The sequence below is a fragment of the Falco biarmicus genome, chromosome 3 (assembly GCF_023638135.1).
Source record: "Falco biarmicus isolate bFalBia1 chromosome 3, bFalBia1.pri, whole genome shotgun sequence".
Taxonomy (NCBI): Eukaryota; Metazoa; Chordata; class Aves; order Falconiformes; family Falconidae; genus Falco; species Falco biarmicus.
The window spans coordinates 15,877,573-15,892,946 of NC_079290.1; the positions used below are offsets into that span (position 1 = coordinate 15,877,573).

Here is a 15,374-nt window from a genome sequence, read left to right on the forward strand (position 1 = left end):
AGCCGCAAAGATTGCATTCTCTGTAATAATGATAATAGAGATGAATAAATCATTTAATCTGCAGCAGTCTGGGATTTTTCTCTCCCTTGCTTGTGAGATTTGTCCCAGACAGTTTCAGATGACTTGATGTGTTCTTCCCTGGGAAAAATCTCAGTTTAAATAGTGTTTGCTGTGCAGTATAAACTTTTAACCCCAAGTTCCTCTCCCTACTAGTTCTGTAGGCTAGCCAAATATTTTTTAAATAGTCACTAGATGTGTGTGTTCCCCACATGCAATGTTGTCATACTTTCATAGCATTTAGTTTACATAACAGTGTTCGTATATTGTTTCAAGTCTACTCTTTTGTCTTTAATACGTTAACATGTGAGCTTTATGAACTCTAAATGTAAATTGCATCTAGTGCAGCAACATTCTGATTAAATTCTAAGTTAATTTAAAGATGAACTCCCCATTTACTTGAGGGATCTCAGTCTTCACTTTCCATACTATTGGATTAAAAATGGGAAAGTTGCCTTGAATAAACAAGGGTTGGCTCCTTTGGCAACAGTATCAAACCTCAGAACATTTCAGTGAGCAGTGCTGTGCTTACTGTATTTGTTCTTCCTTTGGAAAACTTTGCTGGGTAAAGGCAAAGCCTCATCATAAAGGTGTAGCAGGAATTTACATCTATGGAAGGAGAGAAGAGAAATCCCTGAAATTGTATGCCTCCATCCTGCTGTTTGGATGCCTGGCATTGCTGGTTGCTTTTTCTTAGTTGTCAAGACTAACTCCAGAAGTATAACTCCTTTTCCTACTGTGTGCACTCCACGCCAAGGAAAATGAGTTCCATAATTGGAGATTCTCAAGTGAAAGTCCTGTAGCTTGAGCCCTAAGGTACCTACTGATAGGTGGGAGTGCTACCTCCCATCTGTTCAAGATCACAGCAGCACTTAGGAAGAGGAACCTCTCCCTTTCTCCCCCTATGATGGGCTTTCAGAATACGGTGCCTTAACCAGCACCTGAGAAACAAATAAACCAATTGGTCTGAGCCAGCCAGTACTAGGGCTTGAAGATTTTTTTTTATATTGTATCTTTTAAATCTATCCTATTAACTTCCTAAATGTATTGTGAAGCAAGTATAAAAAAGTTGAGGGTTACTTTTTAAATTTGAGCTCTTTTCTAGGTGCAGAAGAATTACAAATGGGAGAGGAACTTAAGTTGCGACAAATCAGGTTTACACATTTCTTCTGCTGGAGAGGACTAGGTGCATCAAAATAAAATACTTATCAAAAGAAATAATCCAGCGCCTACTGGATTTTAAAATGTTTATATGTAGAAGTTTGGTATAATCAAAACAAAACATCAAGAAAAAAACCCCACAACCCACCACTCCAGAAAATTAAGTATAAACCATTGTTTTAGGTTTCCTGGAACATTTTAGGGAAATGAAGTACAGTAGCTGGCTGATTTACATCGTAAGTGAAACACGAACAGAGGTATTGAAGGTGTTGACTTGCGTAGCCAACTGTTCAGTGAAGACCTCTTAATTTGTATCCGAAAGGTGATTTTCATTTCTGAACCTGGAAGCTGATTGTACTACGTCTGTTCTGCTTGTTGATGGGTTTCAAAATGAGGAGGAGTTCTGGTGAGCCCTTCCGCGGTGCCCCCCTGTGTTGAAAAACGAACTCTCCTTACTAGAGAGGGTAAAGAAAAAACAGCATGAAAAATTAAATAGTCAAGAGATGTACTCAGCGTGAGACGATCCAAGTGGCAAGTCTTGATTGCATTATTTAACACCACAATCTGGAATGCTACAGAGCTTCATGTTTTAGTCTGTATTTCACTATAGCATTTCATGTTTGTGCATGAACTGCTGCCAGTCACCTGGTGCTTACCTGTCTGCTCTTTTCCCTCATTTTTTTTGTCTTCATTTCTTACAGCAGTCTTCAGCAGCTTTCAAAATTACAAATGTGACCTTTGTGATGATCTGAAAAACACTGGCCACTTTTACTCGATGCCTAATCAATGTGGTGCTCTTAACACTTTTTTTTTTTAAAGGAGTGACAAGCTTTTTTTACCTGTGCTAATTCTTGATGGTTCTCAAAATACCACGGTTCAACTGTTGCAAGGTCTATATATAGGCATATTTTGCTAAAATGCCCACTCTATGCATTAAACCATAAAAATAAAAAGTATTATGCTAAAATTACAGCAAAATCTAGACAGGTAAAGCATATGAAACTTATTTTCTCCTAATGCAAATTTTGTTTTCTAATGCTCTTGTCCAGTGTGCAACACTAGGATACTGTGATTTTGATATTTTTTTTCTTTTTTAATGTAAGTACGTACCTAACTTCCGTTACTGTTTGTGGGAGTTATACATATGCATCATGGAAAAAACACTTTTGAAAAAACATTTTCCAGACTTTGAACTGTACAAAATCACGAGGATATATTGTCCATAGATAACTTTTGTCCCTATAAAAAAGTATCTATTGTTAATACCCTGACTTTTGGCATTGGAACTCCTGAATTAAAATATCACAGTATTTATTTCATAACATATTTTACCCAGGTAAACAGAGAAGTGGATTTTTTTGTAACACCTTCATTAACCAACTAATTTTTTTAAAAAACCAATCTAACAGGAACTAACCTTACAGCTTCCATGAGAATTTTAAAAGAAAAATTGATCCCCTATCAGGTAAACCAGGTCTGAGATATCTGTACTAGATGATTATCTTTAAAGGTTAAAGCCTTTTTGTTGTTTCTTCTCAAAACATACTTCTTACTGAATTATATTTCTCTGAACATGTACATGTAGCTTTTTGAAGTGGTGATCAAATATGTTTTTGGGAAGTCTTCAGCTTGTTACAGAAGAACTGGGAGACAGCATATATTCTTCAAGAGGATGGAGAAAAAGGAAAGAAACAAACTGAGTTTACAATAGTTCTTGTTCTCAGCTCTGATTTTGCAATTAGTGCAATAAATAATGTTTTGAGAATTAAATATATTTAGAAGTAAAAGATATGGCTCCTTTCCCAACCAGTAAAAGGAGAGGCAGGGAAGATGGAAAATAATCAGGTGCAGTGTTTCTGGATAATGGTAGTCACAAACACCTCCTGTAATATCTGCAGCGAAGGGTGTCAAAATTTTGAGCGCTTGCATGAGGTCTCTTCCATTAGGCCTGTACTGCACCCTAAGGTGACATTGATATGATAGTCATAAAGATGACTTGTCAGGATTTCTTTTCCTAACTCAATTTTAAGTAAGTCAGGAAGGATAGATTCCAGGTGGAATTTTGGGGTGCTAAATGAAGCTAAAAGACTACTAAAATACAATTACTCCCTTGGAGTTCCTCATAAATTGTAGTAGCCCAGAGAATGGAAATTCTTGATGAGCTGCTGCATGAAGAATTTGTCCCATAGGTGATGGTATATGCCTATTGAATTCCATATTGTTGTTAAATATATATATATATATTTAATATGTTCTACTGTTTAGATGCCCAACCTACAGAATCTGAAAAGGAAATTTATAATCAGGTGAATGTAGTGTTAAAGGATGCAGAAGGAATACTGGAAGACTTGCAGTCATATAGAGGAGCTGGCCATGAAATACGAGAGGTGAGCTAGAGTGTTACGATTGTGCACAACCTGTGGGTGTTCATTGTCCGATCCTAACCAAATACTGCTGGATTTTAACTTTGCTTGCAGGAGCTGTTCTGGCAAAGCATGTTGTCTATTAAAATTGCTGTCTTGAATTTCTGCTTTGGAATGTCCCTTTTTAACAGCGAAACAGATGTTGCTTGTTTCAGCAATATTAATGCACATATGTAATAGCAAATGATGCTTCTCAAACTTTCTATGGAACTGTTGCTATTGCTTTTTCTTTATATTGCCATGTAAGCTCTTCTTGAGTTAGTGGTGAATTTGGAAAGGAGCATGGCATGACAACAGTGAGTAGTGTCGACAATATTGAGTAGTGTTGACATCTTTTTGTACACTAATTGGAGAAGTCTGATGTGTGGTAATCCTAACACAAAAGGCATCTTGTTTTCAGTCCCTTTTAATTGGTTTTTATTTACTAAAGTAGATGTTTGGAACAGAAGTGAAGTTTCTGTACAGCATGTCACTCCATTTTTCCTTTACATTTAAGAAAGGGTGGAATAAATACTCTCTCAACCCCCTTTCCTTCTTCCTCAGATGCAGCAGTGAGGGCTGCTGTGTTCCTGAAGTGAGGAGTTACTCGCTCTAACATACACTTAAGAAATACTATTAGATAGGAGGAGTTTCTGCTTACTCCAGATGAATTTGAGGTACTTATAGCTATTCAGCTTTCATTAGAGTACCATGAGTTTTTTTTTCTCTGAATTTGTAAGGTATATTTAAGAAGGGTGACTGTGTCACACACAACCCTTAGTAGGGGTGATGGTGAAGCTTACTTGCTCTTCAAGGAAGGAGGATGTTCAGAGAGAGGCTGTAGGATTGGGCAGAAATGTGTGTGTCTCAGCAAGGAAGCCTGCAGCATCTGTGGAGAAAGAAGAGAGGCATTCCTGAGAGGAGGTAGACATTGCAGGAAGGAAACTTCATAGTGACCACAGAGGAGTGCGCAGCAAGTCACAGCCCAGGGTTGACTGCAACAGATTTTGGAATTAAGGACTTGACCATGAAGGTGCAGCAGGAGAGTTATGAGCATTTTTATCTCTGTTTTCTTAGTAATTTTCAGTTTCTAAATAGTCAGTTTCTATCTGGAAAACATGGAGAGATTGAATTTAAGGCTCTATGTGTTTGGGAGGCTTACTATAAAGACAAGTTCTATGCATATATACCTCAAAGCTCTGGTTACACACCATGCCTTAGTAGCACTTTATGTTGTTGATTATGCTTAAATGTTCCTAGTCTAATATTTAGCCTGAATTTTGCAACAAATATTTTTGATTTTTCTTTTTCCCCTTTGCAAATTCAAAATAGATACCAACATTAGAGTAGGGCTTTGATCACTAAACGTTTTTTGCTTGAAGGTACCCCAGTAAAGCTGTTAATTTTAATTGATGTACATTTATGTAAATTTTCTTATTTAAGTAGTTTTATTTTTGCAGTTTCTTTATACTGTCTGCAAGTTGTTTTCCTATTCAGGATACTTATTTTCAACACAAGTTTTTAAGAGCTTTTTGGAACAGACATGGGTTAGTACAGGCTTGTATCTCAACTGGAAACTTCTCAGTAGGTAGGCTTTTTAATTACTAGCTCTTGAAACAATTGTCCTGCATAGATTATTTTTTTTCCCAGTACTGTATCAGTTATTCTTAATCTAAGCATACTTTTTTCCTCTTTCTTGTCTAATTTCAGGCAATACAGCATCCCAATGATGAGAAGCTGCAAGAGAAGGCATGGGGTGCAGTTGTTCCACTAGTAGGCAAACTAAAGAAATTCTATGAATTTTCTCAAAGACTAGGTACGTGGCATGGTACTAACTTGGGGGTTTTGTCTTCATTAGTTAGTACGTTTGGCATATTCAGATGTGATCTCGTCTGGGTCAGGCCCTTGTTAGTGGATAAAAGCTCATATTGCATAGATTCCTTCAGTAGTTTGGAATAGATCTTACTTACATCTGCATACTACCTTCTTGCATGTAAACAAACTTAATTCAGTGGATACCTTAGAGGAGAGAGAGAGAATGGGAGTGTACTTGTTATCCTCTCTCTCTACCCCTTTAATAACTCTGGAAAGCACTAGCTAGCTGATTGTTTTGAAAATTAGTAAACTAATTCATTGGCAATGAGTTCTGCTAATGTTTCTGATACTAAGAGTTCTTAAAAGTGACTGTTATTCCCACCCAAACACCAGAAGTGTTTTGGTCTTGGAAATGCCTGAGCAGGTGCAATAGTTAAGATGGCACTTCGTGCCTTTTACAAAACCAGCTTGACTGATGTGCTTAAGCTGATAAAACCTATTAGACTTGATTTGTTTTTTCACAAACCATCCATTGTTACCTCACTTTTAGACAGTTATTAGCATAGCTCACGAAAAAATGAGCTCAAAAATTGGTAGCTTTTTGCAGGTAAATTCTGCTTTGTTAAAGAGGTGAGATGTTCTTCTCAAGAAGCTAAGCAGGAAATTGGGTTATAGGTTTATCTTAAAAGAACCCAAAACAAACAAAAAAACCCGCCAAACCCCCATATATTCTACTGGTAGCTGTGTGCCTCTAATTCTGTGTTATCTTAAAGGCTGCAGTCTGCTAACATGGGTTATTGCAATATTTCCTACATAAATGTTGCAGACAGAGCTTGAATAAAACTTTTCAAGAAGGTTTTCATGGCTGTTAGTACTGATTAGACCTAGTCTTAACAGCAGTTTGTAAGTAAATACAGTAACACTGGCACACGGAAGCAATTCATCAAGCCCCTTTATTATTAATTACCATCTATTTTGGCAGATGTGTGTTTTAAGTCTAGCATGCAGAATATCTGTCAGTAGAGATACAAGAAGCAGGTGCAGTTGTATATTGCAAAATACTCTCCTCTCGTTTAAGAGGCAGGATTGCGAGGTCTGTTGGGAGCCCTGACAAGCACTCCATATTCACCAACGCAACACCTGGAGCGAGAGCAGGCTCTTGCTAAGCAGTTTGCAGAAATTCTTCACTTTACACTCCGATTTGATGAGCTCAAGGTAAGAACTTGTAATTTTGTAATCACAAAAGCTAGCAAAGAGAGAACAAGTCTTATTTACCGAAGCAATGTTAGTTGTGTTCTGTTCTAGGATAGAGCATGCCGCACATCCTCAAGTATCTACTATGCTTGGCTTGTTTGCATGACCTAGAGTTAGATTAACTGGAAGGCTGATGAAATATCTTATTAGCTTTAGGCATTTATTTTATTTCAGTTCATACTAATCGTGTTTCTTCATCTGAATTTTGCATATCTCTTGGGATAATGCTGCTGCTTTTTGTATGTGCACACCCATAGTCCAGCTGTTTTCTTGCTAATGTGCAAAGAACTAAACTGAAATGATGTTAATTTGCTGGTCTGATCCTTGGAGGCAAAGAAGCAAATCCATATTTTTTTCAACCTACTAATTTCAAACTCCTGTTTAGGAGACTACTCCTTTTCTTGTTTTTGTTAGATCTTGTGAAAAATCTGAGTATTTAACCAGAAACCTTTGCTCTACATCCATACATATCACTTCCCAACATGTCACAGGCCTTTTTACTTCAGAAGGCTGAATGTTTTCTCGTTCTCAGTCTTACATTTTATGAAAACTTGTCCTTATATAGTTTGTTACAACTCTTCTGCTTCCATGTCTATATAGATGACAAATCCTGCTATACAGAATGACTTCAGCTACTACAGAAGAACTCTGAGCCGTATGAGGATTAACAATGTCCCAGTAGGTAACCCTTGGATGAGATGAAACGCAGGCTTATGCTACCACCTAACTTTTTCATGTGCAGAGCAACTAAGTTCTTCTTTCCTTCTGTTTTATAGGCAGAGGGAGAAAATGAAGTAAATAATGAGTTGGCAAACAGAATGTCTTTATTTTATGCTGAAGCAACGCCAATGTTGAAAACCTTAAGTGATGCTACAACAAAGTTTGTGTCAGAGGTAAGAGTGTATATTTGTGACTTGGATAGTGTACTTCAAAACACTGCAGAGCCAGACATAGTTTTGGAAAACAAAACTCTTCTACCAGGCTTAATTTCACATCTAGAAATCAAACTTGGGTTTTGGAGCCTCAGGGAACATACAGTATCTTTCTTGGATGCTGTAGAGGTTAGAATAAGTTCAGATAGCCACCTTGTGGATGTGTTGCCAAAAGTTGAAGTATTACAAATTGGTAGTGATAGTTTTCCTCAAGGAGGGAGGTGGAAGTGGTAAGTGTGTTGCCTGCATTTTGGTCGTGGTTTGGAGCAGAAATTTCGAAGGCAAACAGCTTGATTTTCTGTGGTTGAAATGGAAATGGAATTAAAACATAGCTTCCTTCTTTCCTTACCAAGACACTTATTTTGCTGTGTGAAGTCAAGTATACTTAAAGAGGGGAGAAACCTGAACAGTATTCCAACATTTTGACACATCCCTATTTATCCTTAACTAAGTATTAGTGGTAAAATACAGTCACTACAAGTATTGTGCTTGTCTTCTGATAACTGGTGATTTTTGTCTTACATGCACACTATTTCTTAATAATTATACATTACATGTTTAATACAAAGATACATTAGTTTTTTATTATTTTTTCTGGAGTTACGCTTTACACTTGAAATGCCTTGAGAAAAACAACCTCTTATTTTCATTACTTGCAACAATTTTAAGTTTTACTATTGCAGCATATGCATGTATTTGGCTATAGAAATTTCTGTCTTAAAGAACAGCTTAGACGATTCCTTTAAAACTTCCCTAAAGTCAATAGTGTCAATGGTGTATTTCTATAACTACAAATAAGCAAGCAAAACCTGTGTGATAGGCTTTGCTCTGGAAGTCATGAGTCTGTATTGTAACATTTTAAAAAAACAGTGCAAGGCTACCTGACTTACCGTAGTTGTGTTGGTGTTTTCAATTCCTCCACATTGCCATGCCAGCAGATCACGAAGGCTTGACTTAGGTTTTATGGTATAATATTTCACAACAATTGAATTGGAAACTGTTTATCTTCTTCTGCAGAATAAAAATTTACCGATAGAGAATACTACAGATTGCTTAAGCACCATGGCTAGTGTGTGCAGGGTCATGCTGGAAACCCCGTGAGTATAAACAGTGCTTGTATTGTGTATGAATCGTCTCTGTTTATGACATGACTTGTGATGCATAAGGTGAAAGAAATATAATTGGGGTAATTAGAAACTATGCTGTCTTCTTTTTACCAGCTTAGTTGTATTACCTTGACATGAAGCTATCTTGTCTCATTTTCCTAGCCATGCAATCATGCGGTCTACTTTTCTGAACGTATTAATATTTTAAAATAGAATGGCTATGAAAGCTAGATGACCTCTTGGCACCCTTTATAAATGGTTTTCTCATGTATAATTCAGGGAAATACACTATCTGAGCATGATTGCCTAGGGCCCTCCTGAAAGAGGAGTTATGGGCAATGCATTGGGTGGTACCTCCTTGCAAGTTGGTTTGGCTGATGGCTGTAACAAAATTACAGCACTCTGCCTGGGGAATTATGAGAGTTTTAGGCATGAAGGCAGTCCTTTGTCTACTGTAAATTGGAGAGGCACTGGGAGTATGAACAAAAAGTCAAACTAAACTTTGGGGGTTTATCTGTTTCTTCTGGCTCCTAGGTAGTTTCCCATTGGTAAAATTACTCAGGAATGAGATATGTCTTACTTAAGTTTGTCTAAATACTGCAGTACACTTGTTTTAGAGCACAAGATCCCCAAATATTCTTAAACTTCTTAGGAATGGTCTCTCCCATACAAGAAAAGTTAAGTGTTGCTCCTTAAGCTTACCTTTTTTGGCCTTTTTTTTTTATTTTTACCTCTCCCTGAGTCAGAAATTTGGGTTGTATGTCAGATGGCGGCAGGGAAAAGGGTAGGAAGCATTGAAAGCAAAGGTAGTATGTATTGTTTTAATTTTTTCCCCTGAGAGAGGAAAAAACCCAAACCCACAAACCCAAACGTGAAATGGCACGTAGCAGCAGGGTATTATGGTAGGTTTGAGAATCCTTGTTAATCTTCAGATGACTTTCTAAGCAGCAGTCTGACTTGTAAGCAGGTTATTGAAAGGAAAAAGGAAAACTCAGAGGTCTGGGGTTGGTGGGTTTTGGTGTTTGGTGTTGGTTTTTTTCCTCTGAGGATTTATAGTAGGATTTTTCTGTTTGATGTTATTTCGAGCATTACTAGTATGTACTCTTATCTTACAGTGAATATAGAAGCAGGTTTACAAATGAGGAAACAGTATCCTTCTGTCTGAGGGTAATGGTGGGTGTCATCATACTCTATGACCACGTGCATCCAGTGGGCGCTTTTGCCAAAACTTCAAAAATTGATGTAAGTTTATTGTTACTAAATAATCTTTGGAGTATTTAAATTGTGTGGGGGCTCCTTTTTTGTCCTTCAGGATCTAGTACCAGATGTACACTTTGTATTCATGCTAAATGCACAGTGGTAGCTCTTAGCAAACCACATACATAAGTAGCGAGAAATACTAACTAGGCTTTCGGACACGCAAATGGTCATTGTTAGGTCATGGGAAAATCTGTTCTGTTGGAATTCAGGTAGTGTCTTGAAATACTTGTAAACAGTGGTGGTGTTGAAAGATCCAAATCAGAACGACTAGAAAGAACAATGGCATCTGGCTTGTTCCTCACTGTCTGGTAAAAAGCTAGGTTCATCATCCACCGTCCTTAAGTCTTTAACTTTCTGCTGTTGTTCGATAGTAAGCGTGGGAAATACATGCTGTTACTGTATGTTCCGTCGTGGTTGTTTCAAATGAGTTGTTCCCGTTGTATTAGCTACAGTTTGTCAATATTTCAGTGGCTGAATGTAATCATTAATGGATTTATGATGAAGATTTTTGTTTATGGTCCCTTTTTTGTCTAAGATTGATAAAGCAGAGCTTGACATCAAAGTGGCATTGTCCAAAGATACACAGATATTTTTTTTAAGTAGCTAAGCCATTGTCATAGGAAAATGTAATACGGAAAGCTTAATTCCTTTCTAATATTAAGAAAATGTCTTTACACTGCTGCCTTTTTTAAACTTTTCTCTCTGACAAATGGAATATAAAACATTCTATAAATTTAGAAGGTATTAGCATAAAAAAACCTTATTTTTTTTAACTCCTAGATGAAAGGATGCATCAAAGTTCTTAAAGACCAGCCTCCTAACAGTGTAGAAGGCCTTCTAAATGCTCTCAGGTACTCTTACTTTTTCTTTTGAAATATTTTAATGTGAATTTTCATGAATTGTTCAGGGCATTTCCTTCAGCAGCGAAGTATTCAGTCTGTGTCGCAGGTAAAAGGTGAATGTGGTTATTGCAGGCTTCTCTCCCCATGTGTCTGGAGACAGAGATGCAAGAAGAAGCTACTGTGTTTTAAAAGCCAGGTCATAAACTTGCAGTTGTTTGTTCTAAAATAACTTTTTGCATACTTGGACTGCGTGCAGGTTAAGAATGAGTCTGTAGAGGTAAGCGTGCCAGAGTAGACGCTGTACCTGAAGTTAAAACTGATGACAACATTTAGTACATACTAAAAGCTAAGTAGAAGTAACTGTGATCACATCTACTGGTTGAACAACCAAACAAGCCACATGGTGTGCGCACTGTGGCTTGTGCCAGCTTACCAAAGAAATGGCTGGAAGTTTGCATTGGCCATATCCTCAGCTGTGTGTGGTTTGACCATGACTTAATGATTCTGTTTATTATTAGTAGAATATAAGAACAGTTTTACGTGATTTTTGTGTTTCACAGATAGCTTCAAACATGTAGGGCAGGTAGTTCTGTTTTGCGTTTTTTTAGTATGTAACTAGAAATTGTTCTTCTTTCACAAAGTGCTAGGGCAACAGTCTAAATCTTTCTGCCATAGATTACATGAGAGAAGTTGCCACATTAGTTGGAGAGGTAAGGAAAAATCACTGATTCTGTATAGAAACTGAAAACCCACTACTTTCGATCATAAAGCTGCATCTATAGTCAGTTACATGTTCTTCATGTGAGTGTCCGGCATCAGAGGAGTGGCAAAAAGTGCCAAAATGTGATGGGCAATTAAATACTTCATCTTGTCCCTACTTGAAAAGGTATCGTGTCGTTTTGGTAACAGTTAACTGTAACTGAACGTTGTTATTCATGGGCTCGCTTTGAAATGCGGAAGCTCTAATTCGTCTTGCCTAAAAGTGCAGTTGTACTTCGTTTTTCTTATCTGCACTGAAACTGCTTTAATTTCATTTGCCCTCATTCTTGTGTTGAGATGTGGTAAGAAGTGAAATAATGTGGCATCATAAATGGTTTCACTTGCAAAGTTTTTTCAGGTTATTAGCTAAAGAACAAAAGTAAATTTGGGCTTAATTTGAGACTTCATGTGAGTATTTCCATGCTTGAATCATTCTGTTACTCATCTCTGAACCTCCTGTATGTGATCAGTCTTTGAGATGGTGATCAGTAAAAACACAAGCTTCCAGAAGGAAGATGCTAAATTAGCATTTGTTTTCTGACTAATTCGTTGTGATTGCAGCTGCAACTGAACACTGATCTTTACTGGTACTTCATTTGTCCTCATCATGGTTGACACTATTCAAGTACCTGGGAAGCGTAGTTCAGGTGCTTGCTCCATTCGGTGTTGTTTTATGATAAGTAGTGTAAATTCACCCTGTGCTCTCATGCTGACCTTCCAGCACAACCAACCCATTTCATGCATGCATACTTTAACAGGCCTAGCTTCGTAAATTTGATTACTTGTTTGGGTGGGATATTTAAATCTTTTTGTCTAAATGCCATCTTGAATTGTTAGGAAGAGATGCAGAGGTGAGCTGCTTTGTGTGTGTGATGAAAGCAGATTCAGGATGATGTCATGAGAAACTAAGTCTTAGATTCTGGAGGAATGTTAGAAGTTCTTGTGTTTTCTCAAGAGATAAATAATGTGTCTCAAAAACAAATGGAAGGTGGTATGGATTTCAGAGAGAGATCAGCTGTTTATAATTTGAAATTCATGCAAGTATTGTAATCGTGTTCAGCTTTTTCACATGGGCAGAATACCAAGTGCAGTAACTTTTCAGGCTTTTAGAAAACCTTAGGCCTTTTGTTTGTGGAACGTATAAATTGCCAAAAAGTGCTGAAATCTATATTGATAGTAATTTCCAAATCAAAAAATCATTGTATATTCTTGAAGCGAACAACTAAAATGTCACTGCAGTTGTGGATAACAATGAAAATGCTAATTTAACATATTAAATTTAAATTGCAAAATAAGTTTTTACTTGCTTTTGCATTACAGTTAGAAGAGGAAGATCAGGGAAGCCAGCACTGAGGATATACAGTACTTTCTTTTAAAATAAGAAATGACTAAGTTTTTTGTAGCGACTTGAAAATGTGTTGCTAGAATGTCTATACTACTTAGTTTTAGCAGCACAGTTACTTAAGCAAGCAGGAAATTAGGCAGAAAAGCGATTAAATCCATTCTAAACCCATTACCATTGAGGAATCTTAGAAAAGTTTGGTCACTGAAAGTTTTGAAGAGAAGTTTCTGAGGCTGTGTGTTATTTGAAGATGTTTCCTGTGGACTGGAGACCTTGAGTTAGTCTTACTGATAATTACTTATCACATACGGAAACGTAAATTTACTATGAAATGTCCTAAGTGCACAAATGCCGTCATCCAGCTGAGGCTTATTTTGAATGCCCCTTGGTGCAAGGCTGTTGGGTTATCGTTCTGATTGATGATAGCATTTTCTGATCAGAATGTCTGATCTGTGTATTGGGTAACAACTGTGGAGCTGGGGGTGATAAGTGGCCGAGAGTGAGCCGTGAACAGAGAAATGGTGTATTTGTTAAGCCGAAGTAAAGTAACATCCGTGCTTTTCTCAACTTGATTTTTATTTCTCTGTTTAGGTACACAACAAAGCATTTGAATGATGAGACTACCTCCAAGCAAATTAAATCCATGTTGCAATAACAATTACCTGGAATCCGCACCTGCTGTAGACAGACAGTATTCTGCAATGACTGAGATGCACAGATTATTTTTTTTTTTTAGTGATTGCAACTACTATCTCGTTCATTCTTGCTTTTTATTTTCTCTCTTCCTGTTTACCTTTTTTTTTAATCACTTTCTTGTTCTTAAGTAAGCTCAGACTTCTTTTCTGTGCCAAATCAATGAAAATTACCAGTTCTGGAAGGTATTTCTACTTTTCAGAATAGCCATCCTAAGTGGCAGCTAATTATGCGTTGCATTTGGATTTCTCTGTACTGGGGAAAGATTTGTGACTTGAACTAAATATTTTTAAACTTGTGGTTTTTTCTTTTTTTGAAAAACTAATATTTAATATTGCTTCTTCTGCATGGCAAGACTGCCTACTTCTGCTATTTAAAAATCCCTTGATGACTTCATTTTCTATTGCAGCTTATTTTCATGTGCAACCATGAGGAAACTAAAAGCAGATTTGTTTAAATTAACTGTGTTTGTACAAAATGGTACCCAACACAAAGGTTTTTTTAAATGAGTAAAAACTGTTTTGTTTAAAAGTTACGTTTGCATTTTGACTCATTTTTGTAAGGATGTATGTTGTATGTTTAACCTTTAATAACTAACGTTAAACTGTGGTGTGTGCGTAGCAAAATTACGTATGCATGTTCATGTCAAATGATTGGCTGTGGATAAGATAATAAAATCGGCTTTCATTTTTCTAAGTGTGGTTTGATTTACCAGTATTTTGAGTGAGATGTCTTCGTGTTCTTTGGATTTTTACAAAAAAATAAATTTATAAATTTTATATAGTGAAAACTCTGCTGTTTCATTACCAGTAACCAGTAGTCTAATCCACTGATTTAAGCCTAGCGTGTTTCAGGGTTCTTGCTCTCCACGCTCTGCTGCTTCACTCTCAGAAATATTACTCATACAGGGTTTGGGGGGAAGAACTTCGTGCAATCCATACAGATCCCAGTGGATGTTGCTGAAGAACCTGCATCTTGGCTACCTGTGCTGATGTCTCAATACATCAGAGATGGTGTTCCAAATCAGGCTACCGGTTTGGCCTTTCCTGTACCAGTGGTGCAGAGATTAACTTCCCTCGCTCTGTACTGGTTTATACCCTTGTAGATCCAGATATTTTGAACTGTGTAGAAAAACTGAATAATCTTAGCATGCTAAATAATGTTTCGTGTTCAGCTAGCATTTTAATGCAGGTTGATAGGTTGGTGAAGAAAATGAAACTGTATTGGGAGAGGAAGAATTGAAAGAGAAAACAAGATTTGAGAATTACTAGAAAGAGCATCTCTGGGAAATGGCACGTTTTGCATCAGTGGGCAAACAGTGCACCTCGTGTGTGTGGTGCTGTTGTGATTATGGCTAAAATGAGTTGTCAGCATTCTGGAAAGGAGATTTGAAACCTGCAGGCAAGCGTGAACACCCTCAGCTTGATTTGCTGGACAAATAATATTTTGTAACTTTACGTGGCATGCTAGCTTCCCAGTATAAGGTACCGGTGTGACCATGCTGGATTTCTTGTGGATGGACCTTCTGCACCTTTTTATTTTTTCTTTGTTTCTTGAAAACAAGATATTTGCAAGATTTTAAATCATGAATCTTGAGGAAGAGTTCAAAGGAGGTACAAGTGTGTATTACTGGTATCTGTACCTCATCTTAGGCAGGGTAATGCATTTTCCTCCCTGCCAAAGATAATTAGCAGAGGTCCCAGCTACAGAGAAAGCAAACCATGTGCTATGCTGGCTAATAAAATACTCTT

General features: G+C 37.2%; 1 protein-coding gene across 14 annotated transcripts in view; it reads left to right on the top strand.

The window, feature by feature from the left end:
• CYRIB (CYFIP related Rac1 interactor B) overlaps positions 1–14,319 on the top strand; it is a 98,865-nt gene extending 84,546 nt beyond the window's left edge. For 12 of the 14 annotated variants that reach the window (XM_056333886.1, XM_056333888.1, XM_056333887.1 and 9 more), the window contains 9 exons: positions 3,484–3,605; positions 5,331–5,436; positions 6,514–6,650; positions 7,290–7,367; positions 7,466–7,582; positions 8,639–8,718; positions 9,843–9,969; positions 10,768–10,838; positions 13,522–14,319. In XM_056333886.1, the coding sequence (XP_056189861.1) occupies positions 3,484–3,605; positions 5,331–5,436; positions 6,514–6,650; positions 7,290–7,367; positions 7,466–7,582; positions 8,639–8,718; positions 9,843–9,969; positions 10,768–10,838; positions 13,522–13,585 (902 nt within the window). In that variant the 3' untranslated portion in view covers positions 13,586–14,319. The remainder of the gene's footprint in view (positions 1–3,483; positions 3,606–5,330; positions 5,437–6,513; positions 6,651–7,289; positions 7,368–7,465; positions 7,583–8,638; positions 8,719–9,842; positions 9,970–10,767; positions 10,839–13,521) is intronic. The other 2 variants (XM_056333891.1, XM_056333892.1) reach the window with 1 other exon arrangement.
• The last annotated feature ends 1,055 nt before the right edge of the window (positions 14,320–15,374 follow it).